The sequence below is a fragment of the Aristolochia californica genome, unplaced genomic scaffold (genome assembly GCF_029961685.1).
Source record: "Aristolochia californica isolate CCGP_79_NKW_82.1479 unplaced genomic scaffold, dmAriCali1.0.hap1 SCAF_15, whole genome shotgun sequence".
Lineage (NCBI taxonomy): Eukaryota > Viridiplantae > Streptophyta > Magnoliopsida > Piperales > Aristolochiaceae > Aristolochia > Aristolochia californica.
The window spans coordinates 5,739,482-5,759,042 of NW_027181826.1; the positions used below are offsets into that span (position 1 = coordinate 5,739,482).

General features: G+C 37.0%; 2 protein-coding genes across 2 annotated transcripts; one reads left to right on the forward strand and one right to left on the reverse strand.

The window, feature by feature from the left end:
- Positions 1-275: 275 nt before the first annotated feature.
- LOC137951142 (uncharacterized) lies at positions 276-1,376 on the reverse strand. Its single transcript, XM_068797740.1, has 4 exons — positions 1,257-1,376; positions 990-1,160; positions 576-872; positions 276-320 (listed from the first exon to the last, which is right to left on the reverse strand). The coding sequence occupies exons 1-4, from the start codon at positions 1,374-1,376 to the stop codon at positions 276-278; spliced, it is 633 nt and encodes a 210-aa protein (XP_068653841.1).
- A 14,270-nt stretch (positions 1,377-15,646) lies between these two features.
- LOC137951528 (probable LRR receptor-like serine/threonine-protein kinase At4g37250) lies at positions 15,647-18,800 on the forward strand. The gene is made up of 2 exons (XM_068798243.1): positions 15,647-17,425; positions 17,831-18,800. Exons 1-2 carry the CDS (start codon positions 15,763-15,765, stop codon positions 18,493-18,495), a joined length of 2,328 nt encoding a protein of 775 aa, XP_068654344.1. The 5' UTR covers positions 15,647-15,762; the 3' UTR covers positions 18,496-18,800.
- The last annotated feature ends 761 nt before the right edge of the window (positions 18,801-19,561 follow it).

The following is a 19,561-nucleotide window of genomic DNA, read 5'->3' on the forward strand; positions in this document are numbered from 1 at the left end:
TAATTCTTAAAGATAGTAAAAGCTTCAGATTTTCGGCAAGAAAATATATCCACACCTTATGACTGTAATCATCAATAAAGCTTATAAAATACCTCTTGTTACTATTGGAAACAAGGTTGATGGGTCCGTTAATGTCAGCATGTACCAACTGAAGTCTTTGTGATGCTCTCCATAAACTCCTCGTTGGAAATGCATCCTTGTGTTGCTTTCCCACCATGCAATCAAGGCATATTTTGGATAGTGCCTTCAACTATGGTAACCCTCTCACCATTTTCTTATATTGCAATGTTCTCAGACCCTTGAAACTCAGATGCCCATATCTGCAGTGCCAAAGGTGAGTGTTGTCTTCAAGAATTGTTTGGAGGCAAGTAGGAGCTTTTGGCAGAATTCTTGCAAGAAAAATGAACATCCTGTTTGCAGACATTGTTGTTTGCATAATAAGCCCACGTTTGGGATGATAGACTCTACAAACTTCATGTTGTATCAAAATAGCTACGCGTCTTTCTTACAATTGTCCAACACTTAATAAGTTATTTTTCAACTCAGGTATATAGAAAACATTAGTGATTGATTACCTGAGTAACTCCAACAATTTGCAACCTAATGTTGCCTTTTCCCAACACAGCCATTTTGGAATTATTCCCGAGCGTCACAGATTGCCTGAATTCCTCATCAAGATTCGAGAACCACTCCTTATTTGCACATATATGATTGCTACACCCTGAGTCAATGAACCAGATATCTTCTCTCCTTGATTGATTAAGCTCCACATATGACATCAGCAATATTTCTTCTTTCTCCTCAAGCTCAGCATAATTCGCTTCCTTCTCCAATTGAGGACATTCATATTGAAAGTCCCCCAATTGATGACACTTATAACACTCAACTGTAGCTTTGTTAAATGTTTATCTGCCTCTTCCTCAAGAAGCTCCACGAGCTCGACCGCCTCCTCTTCCATTGCTTCTATCATCGTAGGTCACTTTGATTACCTGCTCATCTCCTCTTCCATGCGCGTTCATCCTCTGCTCATGTACCAATAAGCTGCTATGCAACTCATCAATGGTTAAGGTGTCTAAGTTATTAGACTCTTCAATCGAACACACAACATAGTCGAACCTTGAGGTCATTGATCTCAAGATCTTTTCAATGATCATCACTTGCTGCATGTTTTCACCATGAATCTTCATCTTGTTTGCTATGATGAGTGTCCGAGAAAAATATGCATCAACACTCTCACCCTCTTTCATCTATAGAACCTCAAACTCCTTTCGAAGAGCTTGAAGTTGTGCTCTTTTGACTCTTGTGGAACCCTCGTACTTTTGCTTCATAGAGTCCCAGATGTGCTTGGCAGTGTCTTTGTTGAGGATTGTTTCCATAATGGTTCGATCAATGGCTTGAAACAGATAATTTTTTACTTCAAGTCTTTCAACTTTTGGTCTGCAATTGATTTTTGTTGTGTTTCAGTAAACACTACTCCTTCTGCTACAATAGGGATTCTAGTCTCCACCAAACTCCAATACTCCTTTGAACGAAGAAAAGTTTTCATAAGCATGGACCAATGATCGTAACGACCATCAAACTTAGGAATCGCGGGTTGAACATAATAATTTTCAGCCATTCTTTTTTTTTTAATACTGGCGCTGTTTTTTTTCAAAGAAAACGCTCCTATTTTTTTTCTTTTCTCCTTTTCTCCTCCCGCACGTCGCTTTTCCTTTTTTTTTTCTATTCTCATTTTCTCCTCCCACGCGTCTCTTTTCTCCTAACGCACAGGCACTGCTTCACTTTCCCCTTTTTTTCTTTTTCTCCTCCCGCGCTGGTGCTGCTCCTCTTCTCGTGGAAGTCGCACCGGCGATTTCTCTCACCGTCTCTGCTCTCTCCATTTGTCTCTCTCACTGTCGGGATGCTCCAGAATGTTCTTCCCGGAGGTGGGTCTCGCTTAGAAGGGATCTCGCGAGAGGTCTCTCCTCTCTTGTCGTCTTTGCTTTCGGGAGGCTCTTCCCGATTCTCTCTCAAATTTTCTTTTGATCGCTAAACCTCTCTGTTTCTATGGTTGTGGCACATGAACAAGAGGTCGCCGAAATTTTTTTTCCGAAGTTGCAAAACCCGCTCTGATACCAGATTGTTGTAGAAAGGCAATTCGGAAAATAGAAAGGATCAATTCAATTTAAAAAACATATTGTTGGCTTTTGTAAGCCTTACAAATAGCTAAAAATAGAAAAGTAAACCCACGTCTTCTGATCCTAATAACATGGTAAATAACTAAAGAAGTGGTCTACAGATCCTAAATAATAGAATCAAACAAATTCAATTAACAACCTCAACAGAGGATCGAGCCAGGATCAAGTAGCGTTCCAAAAAACGATCTGAGTTACTGAGATTGGCAAGATGACAACAAGATAATGTTCGAAAAGTTGTTTTTGCTGTTGTTAATTAACAACAGATAATCAGGACGATGACCAGCAAAGGAGACGAGCGAAACTTCCAAAAAATAGCTACGCAAAATAGAGAACAAGAGCCAGCTCAGTACTTCCATAAACAAATCAATCCAACACAGAGTTTTCCAATAATCACGAAAAGTGAAGATAAGGAAGATCAACAAGTAATTAGTATCTTCCAATAAAAATGATGTCAGCTGAAGATTGATGTAGAGAGATTTGTTGAGTGTCTCGGGCTGGATGATAGTGGAGACGAGGCAGAGTGTCTTTTCGAGAATAAGAGAGGTCCAAAAAGAGCAGGATGATAGTAGTAAGCAATGTTGAGTACCAAATAGCAAAGAACAGAGAGTTGTGACTTGTGAGTTTCAGACGATAGGAATGATACTGGTAGCAAAGGACTTAGACAGCAATAATAGCAGTGCGTAGAGCCGAATAAGCAGCAGTAGGTGGTTGTAGACGGATGTAGGAAGAAGGCACGATAATGAAACAAGATAATCCGATGATAATTGTAAAGCCTTTTGTATTTTGATTACCAACAACTGAAGGTAGGAACCAGAGTCAGAGCATCAACGGTAAACAACTAAGTTTGGAAAAATTAAACCAGCGTCATAAAAATAATAATCCATATTTTTATTTATAAAATAATTATTTTTATTTATTCAGTATGTTCAGTTTTTAATTACTGTATTAAATTAGGGATTTAATTAATCCACTCTAGTTTCGGCTAGGTCACCCTCTCCGCTCTCAGGATTCACACCGCAAGGATTCGAACTCACGACGTAGAGCCTGCTCTGATACCAAATGTTAAGTACCTAGCCAATACCACCCAAAAGACCGGTCTGTTAGGAGCGGAAGACATAAGTATTTAACCCTAGACCATAATAGTAATATAATATAGTCTTTTATTAATTAATTTATTAATATATTTTAATACTACACATTAAATCACTTATAAGTGTAGTAACTATACTTATTTTGGTTAATTATCTGTTTAGGTATATGTTCTATTTAAGTATATTACAAAAAGTTACTCATTCTCTTGTTTATATCATATTTTTCATTTTGGAGTACTAACACTAGAATCTGTTTTCTAGTGTACTTGAACTCGTCTATACTAACACCCAAAAATGAGTCGAAGTTGAATCAATTCATTTAAGATGAATTAAAATTTTCACTTCATTTCAAGTTTGTTATGGATTAACTCCGTTTTTAACTACAAAGTCAATAGAAGTTTTCTTTCAAGGAGAATTATCGTTGCATCGACGAAATCTTACCGTCAACCTAAATTATTTAGCGGACAGTTTAGGAGTCTACGTCATCGGTCAATTGCCACGTTGCCTGCGTACCATCAAACATAGCAAATACAACGAAAAGATTTCTTTTAGATTTTTTGCACTAAACTCTGTACTGCTACGACCATTTGGCAGAGAACCCAACAGAAGTTGGTACCGACATTATCTAATTTAAAAGTCGGTACTTACGTTTCTGACGGATCTGAATCTCACCCAAAGCCTGGGCTTTGGTAAACTCGTTTCTGTTTCACCCTGTTTCACCCTGTTTTCTTACCTTTTAAATCCACTCTCATTTCACTTTTACCTTCTTCTCATTTTCATCTTGTATGGACGGAAGACCTGCTCGCCGCCGGAGACGATTTTCTCATTGCTCTTTCTCGCTGCCGGCGGTGACTTTTTCTCCTTAACCTGCCGTCTTTTAGTGTCATCTATCTCTTTCTCCACTTCACACTGCTCTCTCAACTGCATCTTTTACTGCCATCTATCTCTCTTCTGCTCTTCTTGTTAGTTTCCAATTTCATTTTTTCTTTTCCATTTTTGCTTCTACACTGCTTGAATCTTTGTTTCGTATCAACCCCGTATCCCCCTTCTATCTACAGAGTTTGAGATCAATCTAATTAACTTACATGAGTCCCTATATCCATGGCTCCTTTCAAAAACTAAGACGACTTAGTTAGGTCATGAGTTAACCGGCCAGGTCGCAAGGTACCGTTAGATGTCGAATTAAACCACCTTTACAATTGTAGAAGGTGGAGGCGACAATCGGATTGGCTGTTAGGCGGTGAGGGATGCGTCATTGACGGGAAGGCTGAAGGACGATAGAAGGAAGAATGGCAAAGGGTTTTTGAGCTGGTGGGACGGAGAGGCAAAGAGTGGGGATAGAAGCATTTTTTTTCTTCTTAATATCGGTGAAGAGCAAGGTAACGGCGAAGTGGGAGAGTGTGAGGCAGACGGAATCGAAAGTTCATCGTCCGGGTAGTTCAGCTTGGGAGGGTGCCGCAGAGAATTAGTTACGGGTGGATGACAAAGGCAGAAGATCGATCTGCTCTGATACCATGTTAGATGTTGAACTTAAACACACTTTTACAAATGATTTACAAATGATTAAGAATGGTATTTATATAATTTAAAATAAAAAATATAAGTTTTGCACAAGAAGATAAATATAGTATGATAAAAATCCAATAAGATCTTTTCCAATAATTAAAAGGAATATGATGATCTTTTATCATATATAAATATGGAGTTGATTTAGTGTTAACTCAAAGTTTATGAAGACAGAGTAGGATATTCGCTAGGTAGATAAGATTACATAACCAGCCTCTTTATCAAGCTCTAATTTTCGTAGCTCCCTTAAAGCAACCTCTACCAGGTTTATACTCCCACGAGCTTTACAAGCATTCAGTAGTGCTTCCCATACAGATTGACTTGGCCTCACGGGCATATTGTCGATCACTTGTGTTTTTGTTTTTGTTAGTCTTCCTGATAGTGCTAGCAAGCCCATTGATAAAATAAAAAAAAAAAATCAAATCAAGCTTATATGTTTTTTATTATTTTTACATGCATAATTAATTCTTAATTTTACAATAATATTGCACCCATCGTTCTGTTTATGACCCATTATCAACCTAAGAAGCAAAATGATGCATTTGTAATCTAATAGTTGCATGAAGGCTTGTGTAGGGGGTTATGTTGCGGTTCAATAGTCTCGTTAAGGTTTTTCTAGATTGAGGTCTCATGTTGAAACCTCAATGGGATTGGCTATACCCAGGTATAATCACCAAAAAATAATGTAGTCCTATGCGTAATAGTCAATGGTAAAATAGGGGATTGAATCAAGCATCAATTGAGCTTTTGAATCTATCCTAAGTTTATCATGGCCTAATTAATTTGATTTGCCTTAATCAAATTACATTAGTGTTTTGATTTGTCCTAATTAATTTCCATCAATGCACTTATTTTTCACATTTAAATTATTTAATGTGTTTTATTAATCTATTTTTCTTTACATTTTGTATTATACTAAGTGTTGAGTTTAATTGTTTAGATGGATGTGGAGATTGATTGTAAGAAGACGGTTGCTAATTTGGGTGGACTCCCAATTTGTAATTTAAATTTATATGGTATTTAATTTTGATTATTATTTTTATTACTTAATGTGAATCCATTATAGATGGAATAAACATTATTAGTGAAAGGAAGATTGTTGAATTTCTAAAGAATAGAAATAGATCATTGACTTGATTATAATTGAGTACAATGAGCCTCTATTTAGAATAGTGGAAACAAGTATAATCAAATTATGATTAAATTATTCATGTCCCGAGTTACACCCAAAATCTTAACTTTAAAATATAAGTCCTAGAGTAATTAAACAATTAAACATACATTAATAGAAGACCAAAATAACTAAAACACATTTTAAATGACACACTTCTGTGAGACTTCCTCTTGTAAGACTTTGCCATATGAATTGATGCCCTGTGAGACTTCTTATTTGTTAGAAGGCACCCATGAAGAGTGGCACAACGAGTAAAAAGAGCGAACTCCTCCCCCACGTCAAGAGGTAGCAAAGGAGGTAATTAAAGTGATATTCATAAGGGTGACATAAGAGTGTAATTATGTAAAATGATGTATACACACTTGTCTTTTCTTTCATAAAGCTTGTAGCCCTAACGGCATTGTAGTCATTGTAAACCTCATCCCACAACTATAAATAAGACCTCAAACCATGGGGTAGAACATCAAACATCTCCTCTCCTCATAATTTGTTCCTAGCGTATTCTCTCTTCTCCCAAGAGCTCTCTCCCTCTTTCTCTACCAGTCATCAAGCGTCTTTCTCCTCTCTTCTTTTCCCTTCCTCCTTTTCTTCTCTTCTTCTTCCTCCTCTCTTTCTCTACCACCTTGATCGAGGTCTTTCACCATGGAATCCTAAATTCTACATTATTGTGAATCATGTAAAGCCCTTCCATACTTACTCTTCAACACTACCCCTAAAACAAGAATTTATAACTTCAACTTACAAAAAAAAAAATTCTTGGTCTTCAAGAAAAAAATCTTCATATTGTACTCCACCTTACTTAGATATTAGGGTCATAAAATTCAATTGCCATAACATATGAAGGTATATTTTGTTACCTACCTCGTCCTTCATATTTCTCCTTCCATTTAGCCCCTCAAAATAGGAGATAATAGTAATGATCCCAACTTAAAACAAAAAAATTATGTGGCATAAATTATAACCATATTAATTATGACCACCAATATTCAAGTTTTGGATTTCATCAGTTTTGTCGTCTTTGTGCAATTATGTACGTTAAACTACTTAACAAATTTAGTACTCATTTTTTTTCTTTTATTGTTGATGTTTATAGGGGTGTCAGTTTTACCCGTTTATTTGATTTTCCATTTATTATTTACTAAATGGAGCCAAAATGGGTAAGCACTATTCCATACATGACTTACAAATTATATAACAATATACAATTGTAATATTATAAAATTTTATTTGAATGAATGTATCTTTCAAATAAAACATTATTCAAGTGCCTTTTTCTAAGTAATATTTCTTTAATGATTTTGTAATAAATTAAAATGATATTGTTCATATGCTTATATATAATAATAATAATATGTTTTTAATACTTTTTAGATTTTATAATTTTTTTATTAAATTTATTTACCTACTTACCAATCTATTATTTGATAAATAGGTAAATGAACAGTTGTATTTTATATAACAATAACAGTTGTACCAATATACCGTGAAGTTAAAAAGTTTTCGAAAGAAGCAAATAATTAAATAAAAAATATTATTAATTAAAATGGTCTAAAATTACATATTATTCATAAAAAATGACTTTTTATAAAAAAAATAAATCTAAAAACATCTTATATCAATATAAAATTGAAACATGTTTATTATAATTTTTCTGTGTACAATTTATTTTCAAATAAATATTAATATATACCTAAATTTGTTTTAGGTCCATCAATAATTTTTCTCTCAAATGGCTTAAAATTTTCTAAATTAATTTATAATATAAGATAACAACTTTAAAAAATTTATAGACTTAAAAATTTAAAAATATGACTTCATCAAAATTAATACACTTCTATGTCGATTTTCTGGTATCAGTAATATCATCAAAAGTGGAACACAATATCCATCAGTATTAATGTTACAAACAAATAAATCCCTAAAGAATATGTAAGATATAGAGTAAAAAAAAAGAAATTTTTTTAATTTTAATTTACCGAATAATTTCTTACCTTTTAATATTGGATAAGTTATGAGATGAATGCCAATATGAAAATATACCTATATTGACTATTGTCTATCAAATTATCACTATTTCTCTCTTTCTACTCTTTTCACCAAAGGAGACTACATCTATATTTACTCTAACTCAAAAGAGAGAAATGAAAAAGAGACCTTATAAGAGAAGATAAGGATGGAGAGAGAAAATGGCAAGTCAACTTGAAGGGAAGAGGGAAATGCCACTTTTTTTGCATTAATTTCTCTCATACCTCACAAGCCTTAAAAACCGAAACAAGTGAGGGAGAGTTAAATAGGATGGTAAGAAACTAAGTCTAGAGTATTTATTAACTATAATTTCTTTAAAAAAATGGAGTTGAGTTCTATTTTGGGAAGAGAAGTTGCCTACGGTGAAAGATGTTGATTCTTCATTTTTTAGCGAGGATCAATGGGGGGTTTATTCTTGTCAACATACAAGTGAAACAAGTCTGAAAGTGTAACCACAACAACAAGAGCAAGTTACAATATTTTAAATAATGTAAGGCTTTAGCTTCAATTTATTCCTCTAATTTGTTTTTCACTTGTGAACTTGAGTAGGGCATTGAATTACCTATTGGGTGAATTGTAGCCTCCTTTTTTTTTTTTGAAAAGCTTTAATTTACAGTTAGTCTTCACTTGATGCTTTAAGAAAAATTTTGACCTTGTACTACAATTGCGAGTTCAAATATGGTGGCAAAGTAACGGTGAAGAAAATTGTGTATTGCTACTTTTAATATGGAAATTCGCCAAGGCTTCAAGCTAACTTAAAGTTTGAGGCATTGGGAGGGATAACAAAGTGATGATAGAATGTCTGCTTGGTACAAGCTTTGTGACTGTTTCAGGGGAATTTAACAAAATTACAATAATATTTATACTTATTGCATACTCTCCGAGGATTTTAAAAGTGGGAACTAGAACTTCTATAAATTTCTCAAGCGCTTTTCTCATCTCCAACAATTCTCCTTGAAAAGTCTCTTCAAACCTACAAGAGGTCTCTATGTATAGTATGGTTGGTGTAGTTCAAAAACATGTCAAACTATTTTACTTTTTTATATGAACAAAACTAATTTTACTTATCAATTAGACATATTAATAGATTAGACTCTAAACATATGACATTGTAACTATAACAAAAAGTATTATGTTCAAGGGCCATATTTGGACATTCTCATGGAATTAAATAATCACTAGAATTCCATGAAATTTTTATGTAAATAAATGGTTTTGATTCTATCTCACGTTGAGACATGGTATAGAAGACTTTAAAACTCTTTGAATTTTTTAAGTTTTATATTGTAAAAAAAAATGTTCGTTCTAATTCTTCTTATGCAATTACAAACCTCTCCCATGTCAAATACTATAGGGGAAAATAGTCTTTACTAGGGATAGAAAATGAGTTTTTATTATGATGGTGAAATAATATAAAAAAATTAAAAAAATTAAAGGCTATGTTAAAATTAATAAATATAATTTTTTGAGTCATTTTTTTCGACGAAAAATTACACATTTAGAGTAAGGTGGGTGTTGAAGAGCAGGTATGGAAGAGTCTTACATGACTCTTACATCAAGAAGTCGCACACACCCTGTATTAATATAGTAGAGTCTCATAGGAGTCTCACAGAAAGAGGTCTAACAAAAGAGTTTCAGTTAAATGTGTTTTAGTTATGTTCAATTGTTCAATTGTTCTAGGAACTTATCTTTTAGTATTTGACTCTGGGTGTAACTGGGACTTGGGTTGTTTAATTGTATTCTGTTTCTACTTGTTTCCTCTATTATAAAAAGAGCTTCATTGTACTCAATTATAATTTAGTCAATGAAGCATTTCTCTTTTCTAGAAATTCAACATGGTATCAGAGAAGAGTCTATAAATCGATTTTGTGTCAATTTATAGAGACAATGTGCTTCTCTCTCTCAATTAGGTTTAGTATATCTTAGTTATTTTTGCCCTTGCCCTAGTGCCCATGCATGGTCACCGAATGCCATCCTACTTTCCATTGTCGTCTCGCCCATTTCTAAAAAACTTGCATTGCCAACTCTGCCAGTCCACCATAGAAACAATAAGATTAATTGTTCCCAATTGTTATTCGAACCCTAAACTCTAATTTCTAACCCTCATTCTAGTTTTCTTTTTTTGAACCCTAACCAGATTCATTCATTTCCTTCTGTTGCCGCCATTTATTTGATCTTCAGATTTCTATATCTTTAGCGATGAATCCGCCTACCGAGATCTTAGTGTTCTATGGTTTTGATTTTATTATCTTTACTTGTTAGTGTTTTTGTGTTACGGTTAGTAATACATTTTTTGTATTTGATATATATGGTTAGGAGTTTTTTTTGTAGTATCTACATTATTAGCAAGTATTAGGAGGTAAAGGGGCTCCCGTTGCATTTAAGGATCCAAAAAACTACGGTTTATTTGAATTTTTTGGGTTTGACACAAAACCCCTAGCCCATTTCATTCCAAATCACCATTGGAACCTAAGATAAAATAACTTTTGATTTCCTTTGAAACAAATTTCCTTCGGCCTTCATATGTATGATTTATTAATTTTCTTATGTTTCACACAAATGACAAAACCCCTAGCTTATTTCACGCCGAATCATCTTTGGAACCTAAGCTAAAACAATTTTTGCATTCCTTCAAAACAAAGCCCCTTCGGGCCTAATCCCTAATCTCTAATCCTTAATCCCTAATCCTTAAACCCAAAACCTTGAATCTTAAGCCTTAAACCCTAAGCCCTACCTAAGCCCCTAAGTCCTAAGCCCTAGCCTTAAGCTCTAAACCCTAAGCCCTATGCCATATGCCCCAAGTCCTAAGCCCTAAACCCTAATCCTTAATCCCTAAGCGCTAAACCCTAAACCCTAATCCTTAATCCCTAAGTCCTAAACCCTAAACCCTAAGACTTAAACCCTAAGCCCTAAGCCCTAAGACTTAAACCCTAAACCTAAACCTTGTACATTGCTTCCATGTTCTTTACTCTATATGTTGCTTTACGACTTGTGTAATTATGTTTTGTTTCCATGTTGCTTAGTATTAAGTTAAGTTGGGCATGTATTAGTTTGTTAAATTGGGTTCTTACTTGTATGATTTGTTTCTTATTCTTGAGGTGATTGTGTTGTCAATTATAGTTCGATGGTTCAGACGAATCATGCCACAACTAAAAATCAACTATTTATAAGTGCAAGAAATATTAATACGAAAAGAGATGGTAATCAGACCATTGATAATGTTATTGAAGCCTCTTGTAGGTAATTCTAGTCAAGCTCCAAAACCTTCAGAAACACTAGGGAGAGGGATAAAAAGGAGTTTCGTTTCAGAAATTTGGTATGATTTACATAAATTTATAAAAAGATGGGATAGCCATGGCTAGATGTAATTATTTTAAAACTGAACTAAAAGCACCTAGCAAAAATGGAACGTCTACTTGCTTTCAACATTTGAAGAGGTGCCCAATAAAGAAAAATCTTGACATTAGGCAACAATTACAATCTTCTACAAAAAAAAAAAAAAAAAAACTAATGAAGCTACGAGACTTTCAAATCATATGTTTAATCAAGAGAGACTGAGAGCTAGTATAGTATCACTAAGTAGGTTGTATTATAGAAACAACCATTGTCTATAGTTGAAAGTCCATACTCTAGGAATATGATAAAGAAGGCAAACCCTTTGTATCAACCTATTTCTCATACCATTTGAAAAGAGACCTCTTGAAGATAATAGTGAAAAAATAAAGCTTCCGAATGAGTTGGATAAGCTTTCTAGTAGAGTAGCCATCACGACCAAAATATGGACTTCAGTGCAAAAGAAAAGGTACATGGCCATTAAAGCTCACTATATTGATGATTCTTGGAAGTTACATGAGTGCATGTTGAGGTATGTCTTTTTAGACTTATGACTATACTTCTTATTAATGTTATTTTTATATCTTATATTATGTGTACCATAGTGTTGATAAAATATTTTGTACTTTTTTTATTAGATTTACTTATGTTCCTTTTCCTTATACAAAAGATGTGTTGTTGTGTGAAGGTCTATTGGATTTTTTTTTGGATTGGAATATAGAAAGAAAGTTGCGTTGCATTATTGTGGACAATTGTTCTACTAATGATGTTTGTATAACATTACTTAGGGAATAACTTTTTCACCATTTTTTGCATGATGGAGAGTTTTTACATGTTCAATATGTTGCCCATATTTTAAACATAGTTGTTCAAGAAAGTCTTTGACAGATAAAAAAAAAAACAATAGAGATTTTAAGAGATTGGATTGTGTATTGAACTGCAAGCCCTCAAAGAGTTGAGAAATTTGAAGAAATAACTCATCAATTAAGAATTTATTGTAAGAAGAAGTTGATTTTGGATTGCAAAACCCGTTGGAACTCCACCCATAAGATGCTTCAAAGTGGTTTTAGAATATAAAGATGCATTTGCACGTTTGAAACAACGTGAAAATATGAAGATAAAATTGCCAACTGAAGAAGAATGGAGAATGTCAACTGAAATATATTATAAATTGGAAAGGTGATTAGTGAAGTCAATCAGTTATCCTCAAGTACTAAATACCCCCACAATGAACATTTTCTTTGCAAAAATGTGTGATGTTAACTAAGAAGATTGAGTCCATGAGTTATATTATTTCCTTGACGGCATAATCAATGCTTAGCAATTTTGACAAGTATTGGAAAAATTGTTCTTTAGTTTTAACTATTGGAGTTGTATTAGATCCAAAGCAGGAAATGAGCATAATTGGGTTTTACTATCACAAGTTGTACATGCATGAGAGGGAAGAAGTTTGTAAAATTCGTGATTGTTTGTATGTGTTTTTGAGAGAATACCAAAAGAAAAGGAGAACGTTGAATATAGAGATGAATGTATCTTCCACAAGCACAAGTTCTATTAAAGAGAGTAACCTATTAGAATTTGAGTCTTATGTTAAGGAGAGCAAGAGCGAACAAATATTATATTTCTACTTGGATGAGCCATTAAATCCTAAGAATTCAGGTTTTGATATTTTCATGTGGTAGAAGACGGATGGTTAAAAATATCCAACATTGTCGTTGATTACGCGATATATACTGGTCTATAGTTTCATTTCAGCAGCTTTTAGCTTAGGCGATAAAGTGATTAATGCTTATCGGAGTACTCTACGACCAATTACTATAGAAGCTTTAATGTGTGTACAAGATTGGGTTGGAGCAGAATTCGATGGTAATTTTACTTGATAGTTCTTTTATTTATTTAAAAATATTAATTAACTTTATTATTATTATTATTTTTTTTGTAAAAACTTGTATTCCTAGATTTGTCTTAGTTGAGCTACTTGGTGACGATGATAAAGATTAATTTTATTTTATAGTAAGTTTACATTTATATTTGCATTTTCAATTATAATTATTTTTTATTAATGTTGTTATGGTTGTTTTGTGCAAAAACTTGTGTTTCTTGTCTTAGTGGAGGCATTTGGAAATTGCTCATGATTCATGAGTTGTTTAGTTGTTTATGAGTGTTAGGTTGTGAATCATGAGTTGGTTAGGTTGTGAATTATAATTTTTACAAGTTTATTGATTTTTAAATGGATAATAGAATACAATGATTTAAACAAATTATTTGTATGGATAAGTTATTTGTTATTTATTCTATCCAAGTAAACAAATTTAATTTGATGTGATGGTTATTTGTATAGACAAGTTTAAATTGATGTGATGGTTATTTGTATGAAAATATTTAATTTAACGTCATACTCGTTTTTTATTTTTTTTAACTCTATTAGATATTCTTGTGATTTTTATAATTTCTTATATTTTTACATGTTGGTCTACCGTTTTCGGTCTAAACCGGGTCTCACTCTTTCGGTCCTACCTCGATCAAAGCGTAAATGGTATTAAAGAGAGTGGAGATAGCTTCGTGCATGGCACGGTTTCAGCTTCTGACTCTGACCAGGACTAATAACTCCCCTCTTCGTTACAAGAGCCCCAATTCCTCCTGTCCCTCACGCTTCCCACCATCTTTCTGACCCGCAAAACCCAGCGTGGCCCATCTTCGTCCTCCCCTCCGCGAGGGAGCCTGAGAATCAGGCTTTTTGACGAGTGACTACTTTCAAACGTCAAAAGCCAACAGTAGATTGGAGGCCAAATTCCTTCCAAGACGCTGGCAGTCACCTCTGTATAAAGTTCTTTCTTCCCCCTCCGGTAACTTTAACGGAGATAATTGATTCTCTTCGTTAGCGAGTAAATACTTAATTCCTGGATGGATAGATTTTTAAGAGAATAAAAACTTTAAAGAAAAGGAGTCGCCGTTCGTAACAAATCTTCCGGCCATCTCACTGACAAAAAGCAAATATGGTTATTCTCGGTCAGCCTCAGACTCAGATCGGATCCACCACATAAACGATCTTAACCATCCAATTCAAGATGGAGGACGTCACGTGTAAAGAATCTCCCTTGAAAGGAAGAAAAAAGAGGAAAAGCTATCAAGTATAAAAAGTAGAAACCAACATCCACCGCGCATATTAGAAAAAAAGTAGCTTTTTAGTGAAGGCTCTTCGCACGGACATTCCTTTCGGATTAAATCCCGGACTCTCGCCATTATTAGAAAAGAACCCTCTGAGAATAAACAAATCTAGAGAGAGAAAGAAAATGCAGTAAGAAAACCCAACAGGTCGTCAAGTGCTAGCTCAGATTAAATAAACTGGGGGACACTGGGTCCTTGCACTTAGGGTAGAGAGAGAGAGAGAGAGAGAGAGAGCACCCCTTTACAGCTTTTACTCACTACCTCCATACCCCAACCCCGTGGGCCTCGTCCTGGTCGGTTTTAGCGTTTACCGCGGGCGCCAAGTCCCAAATCACTCACTAAATAATAGTCTATTAATCGCTAACATCACAGTCTTTGCAGTTATAATTTTAGGAATCTGTTAGTGGGAAATCATTTTGAAAGGAAAATGTCGGAAATTTTTGGGATAAAGGAAGGCAAACCAGGAAAATACGACCGGAAAAGGGGAATTATTGAAATTCCTCCTCCGGGAGAATTTGATGAAATTTTCAGAAAGGTTTTGTTGCTTCCGGCGTCGGACGGAGAGGAAGGATTCCTCCGAGGAATTTTCACTTTTTAAAAGGACTTAATAGGGGTGGTCCGGTAATTATTTATTCTCGTCGTTGGTCGTTAATTTATGCAAGCGGCAAGCGGTGATGAAAAAACAGCTTCCGTGAGCTGTTTCCACCGTCCGCTGTGAGACTCTCTTTTCCCGCGGGTTAGTTTTTGTTCGCAGTAGCTGAAATCAGACCGGATTAACCTCAGACGCGCTTGAGAAGCGCCACCTTTTGTTAATTTTTCATGTTAAATCTAAAAAATATAAAATTAAATTCATTCTTTTATAAAAGTTATAACGTCAATGATTTCATTTAAAATCAACTAAATCAAATATAATATAACTGATGATTTTTAAAATTATTGAAACATGTAACGGTCGTCTTATGTGCTTCTCACACTACTGACTTTTTCTCCAGTGTCTCCGTATCTCAGATCACGGAAGTGTGAGTTGAGGTCTTCCTATTAATCTCTCTCCTCTTCCGTATAAATTATCATCTTTTGTTTTTGTTTTGTTTTTTCATCTGGTTATCGATTCGGTGAACCACTCTTTCTCCTTTTCTCCCTCTCCCAACAAAACCTCTCTCGCTTCTCCCCTTATATTTTGCGCTCCTTCTTCGTAACAAACCGGAGAAATGTTCCGATTCCATCGACCATGACTCCCTCCACTCGCTATCCCGGACCGGGACTCGGCCTCCTGTCTTGTTCGTTTGTGATCCCCCTCGTGGTCCTTGTACTGCTGGCTCATCCGGGCCGACTCCTCGCGCTCAACTTCGACGGCGTTTTCCTCCTCTCCTTCAAGTACGCCGTCCTCAGCGACCCGCTCGGCGTTCTCGACTCCTGGAACTACGCCGACGAGTCCCCCTGCGGCTGGAAAGGCGTCGCCTGCACCGCCATTCCGGAGGAGCTCTATGCGTCTCGTGTCGTAGCTGTCGTTCTTCCCCAGAGCCAGATCCTCGGATCACTTCCGCAGGACCTTGGATTGGTTCAGCATCTTCGGCATCTTGACTTGTCTGGCAATTTCCTGAATGGGACTTTGCCGTCCCAGCTGTTCAATGTTTCCCAGCTGAAGATACTGGCTTTGGCTAATAACGAGATCTCAGGAGAACTGCCGGAGCTCGTCGGTGGACCCAAGGCGCTTGAGTGTCTTAATCTGTCAGATAATGCGTTTACCGGGAAAATTCCCTGGAGTTTGAACTCGCTTCCGAACCTGACTGTACTTTCTCTCAGTAACAACTACTTCTCTGGAGACGTTCCGACTGGGTTGCAGAAGCTTCAAGTGTTGGATCTCTCGTCGAATCTTTTGAACGAGACGCTGGGGTTTAATTTTACTGCGGAGGGGCTCAAGTACTTGAACCTGTCATCAAACAGGTTTTCCGGCGAGATCTCGCCGGAATTTGCGTCGGGGATTCCGGCCAATGCGACTGTTGATTTTTCCTCTAACAACTTCACCGGAGAGATTCCTCGCGCTCTAATGGATCAGAAGGCGGAAGCTTTCATTGGGAATCCCAATCTGTGTGGGAAGCCATTGAAGAACCCGTGTGTGATCCCTTCCACGCGCTCCAACCAGCCCAACGTAACTAACTCCCCTCCTGCGATAGCCGCCATACCCAGAACTTTAGGCAATGGCGGCCCGACGGACGGCACGGTTGTCCCTGCTGCGGCAGGTACCCCAGCGCCGCAGTCACGGCGAGGGGGGATGAAGCCGGGGGTGATAGCTGGGATTGTTTTCGGGGACTTGGTAGGAATTGGGATTTTGGCGATGGTTTTCCTGTACGTTTATCAGGCAAGGAAGAAGAAAAGAGTAGAAACCGTAGCCGCCGTACAGAAAGAGGTCAATAAAGGTATTCCCGTCACGCAGGAGTGGTCTTCGCCAGAATCCGGCGGGCTTGGGTGGTCTTGCTTGAGGAAGAAAGGTGGCACGGACGAAGAAGAGACGTCGGAGACAACTGGGTCGGAATCCGAGTCTGAGCAGAACTTGCAGCCGAAGGAGCAGAAAAAAGGATCCCTGGTCACGGTCGACGGTGAGACGGAGCTGGAGATGGAGACGCTGCTCAAGGCCTCGGCGTACATTTTGGGGGCCACCGGTTCCAGCATTATATACAAGGCAGTGCTGGAGGATGGGACCACTTTGGCCGTCCGGCGAATCGGAGAGACCGGCGTCGAGCGGTTCAGGGACTTCGAGAACCAGGTGCGGCTGTACGCCAAGTTGCGCCACCCGAACCTCGTTCGAATTCGCGGGTTTTACTGGGGAGACGACGAGAAGCTCATTATCTACGATTATCTTTCTAATGGCAGCTTGGCCAGTCACGCTTACAGTAAGTACACTGTACACTAAAACCTTCTGCATATTTGTTTCCTCTACATGTAGTACGGCAAAAACCCGCGTAGGATTTTCAGTAAGAGTTGGCCTTTAACTCTGAATGATTTGAATTAATTGCTCTCCAAATCTTTGTGTTCTGCAAATCATGGTCATCATAATATCATTGATCTAGAAAATTCTAGAGTCCTGTCTCTGTGATGATACACTGTTGCTTTTCTCTGCATTAAACGGGCAAGTAGATCCTTTTACATGTGGGTAATTAATCACGAACGAGATGATTGGCAAATGGTGTTTTGTATATTCAATTATTGTTTCTTATTTCTCCTTTGAACTAAGAGAAAGAAGTTGCAGTTAAGATGGGTTTCATAGTTTGCTGATGTTTTGCTTTAATGCTCATCAGAGAAGATGGGTTCGTCTCCGTTGAATCTCTCATGGGATTTCCGATTAAGAATAGCAAAGGGAGTGGCAAGGGGGCTTGCATATCTCCATGACAAGAAGTACGTACACGGGAATCTTAAGCCGAGCAACGTCCTTCTGGGGCAGGACATGGAGCCAAGGATCGGAGATTTTGGCCTAGAGAGGCTTCTCTCCGGTGAAAGTAGCAACAAGACGAACAGCTCAGCTCGGCATTTCGGCAGCAAGAGATCTACTCTCTCCAGGGACAGCCTCCAGGAGACGGTCGCACCCATCGGCGCCAGCCCCAGCACATCAACCGGCGGTCTCTCACCCTACCACGCACCCGAATCTCTCAAGTACCTCAAGCCCAATCCAAAATGGGATGTTTACTCCTTCGGGATTGTGCTGCTGGAGGTCCTCTCCGGAAAGGTATTCTCCGACAAAGAACTCAGCCAATGGAACACGGGGTTCATCGCAGAGGACAAGATCCGGGTACTGAGAATGGCCGACGTGGCGTTGAGATCTGAAGTAGAAGGGAAGGAAGAGGCTTTGATGGCCTGCTTCAAGCTCGGGTTCAGCTGCGCCTCCGCCGTCCCTCAGAGACGGCCGAGCATGAAAGAAGCCCTCCAAGTGCTTGACAAAATTCCCATTTCGTCTCCTCTTGTCTGAAGAACGTTTCATTGTAGACCCACAAAAGAATTTCATGGGTCTGTGTTTCATAACCAAAGAAGAAGGTTTACTTCAATAGGAGAGACCTGGTTTGAGTTGTTTCCGTTTGTATGTATCATTGACTAATTGATTGCTGTTATTATTCAGATTAGATGATGAGAGTTGATAAGAATGGAAGGTTGATTGAGGGTTGAAAGAGAAGTTTGATTGGAAAGTGATCTTGCAATGATGCTTGTGCTAATTCTAATTTTGGTTAGAGAATTGATTTGTCAAAATGTCATCTTTGGAGTCTTAATTGAGGATTGGGTGAGTTTGGAGTCCTTATCATCTGCAAATTTTCAGCAAATCTCTGTGGTCTCTTCTCATATCAAACCAGTAATCTCACACAGTTTCATTATAAGAGAAAGACCTACATCAATAGAGGTGTTAGGTCTTGTGAGGCACAAACCTTGAAACGGGCTGGAGTGTTTATATATTAACAAAAGTTGGAAGTTCAAGGGAGAATGTACCACAAAAGCCAATTACAATGTTACTTGGATAGGAACTTAAGTTACTCAATTGATCACAAAAGTCAATTTACACAATTTAGTCTTTCACAATATCAAAATACTAGGCTCACTAATCTAGACCCATACTTGGGATTTTTAGCACCTATTAGAAGATGGGTTCAAGCTCACACAAGTATAGAGAAGGCACACACGTCCAAGAGGGGTGACATGATAGTAAATAAAGTGTCATCTCATAAAGATGGCACAAGGGTGTAATTTGTCAAGGAGAACATGTCTATTTATATCTTTTCTCATGTAAAGCTTATAGCCCTTAGGGCATTATCGACATTGTAACATCTTCTCAAAAATTATTAATAGAGACTTTTGGCTTGGGGTAGAACATCAAATCTCTCGCCCCTTATCTCAATTCGTCCAAGCTCTCTTATTCTAAAGGTTCTCTCCCTTTTCTTTCTTTTTCCCTTCTTTACCCGAGTTCGCTTCTCTTTTATCTTCTTCTCTTTCTCTCTTACTTTGCTCGAGGTTTTAATCATAAGGTCTTAACTTCAATATCACCAAAC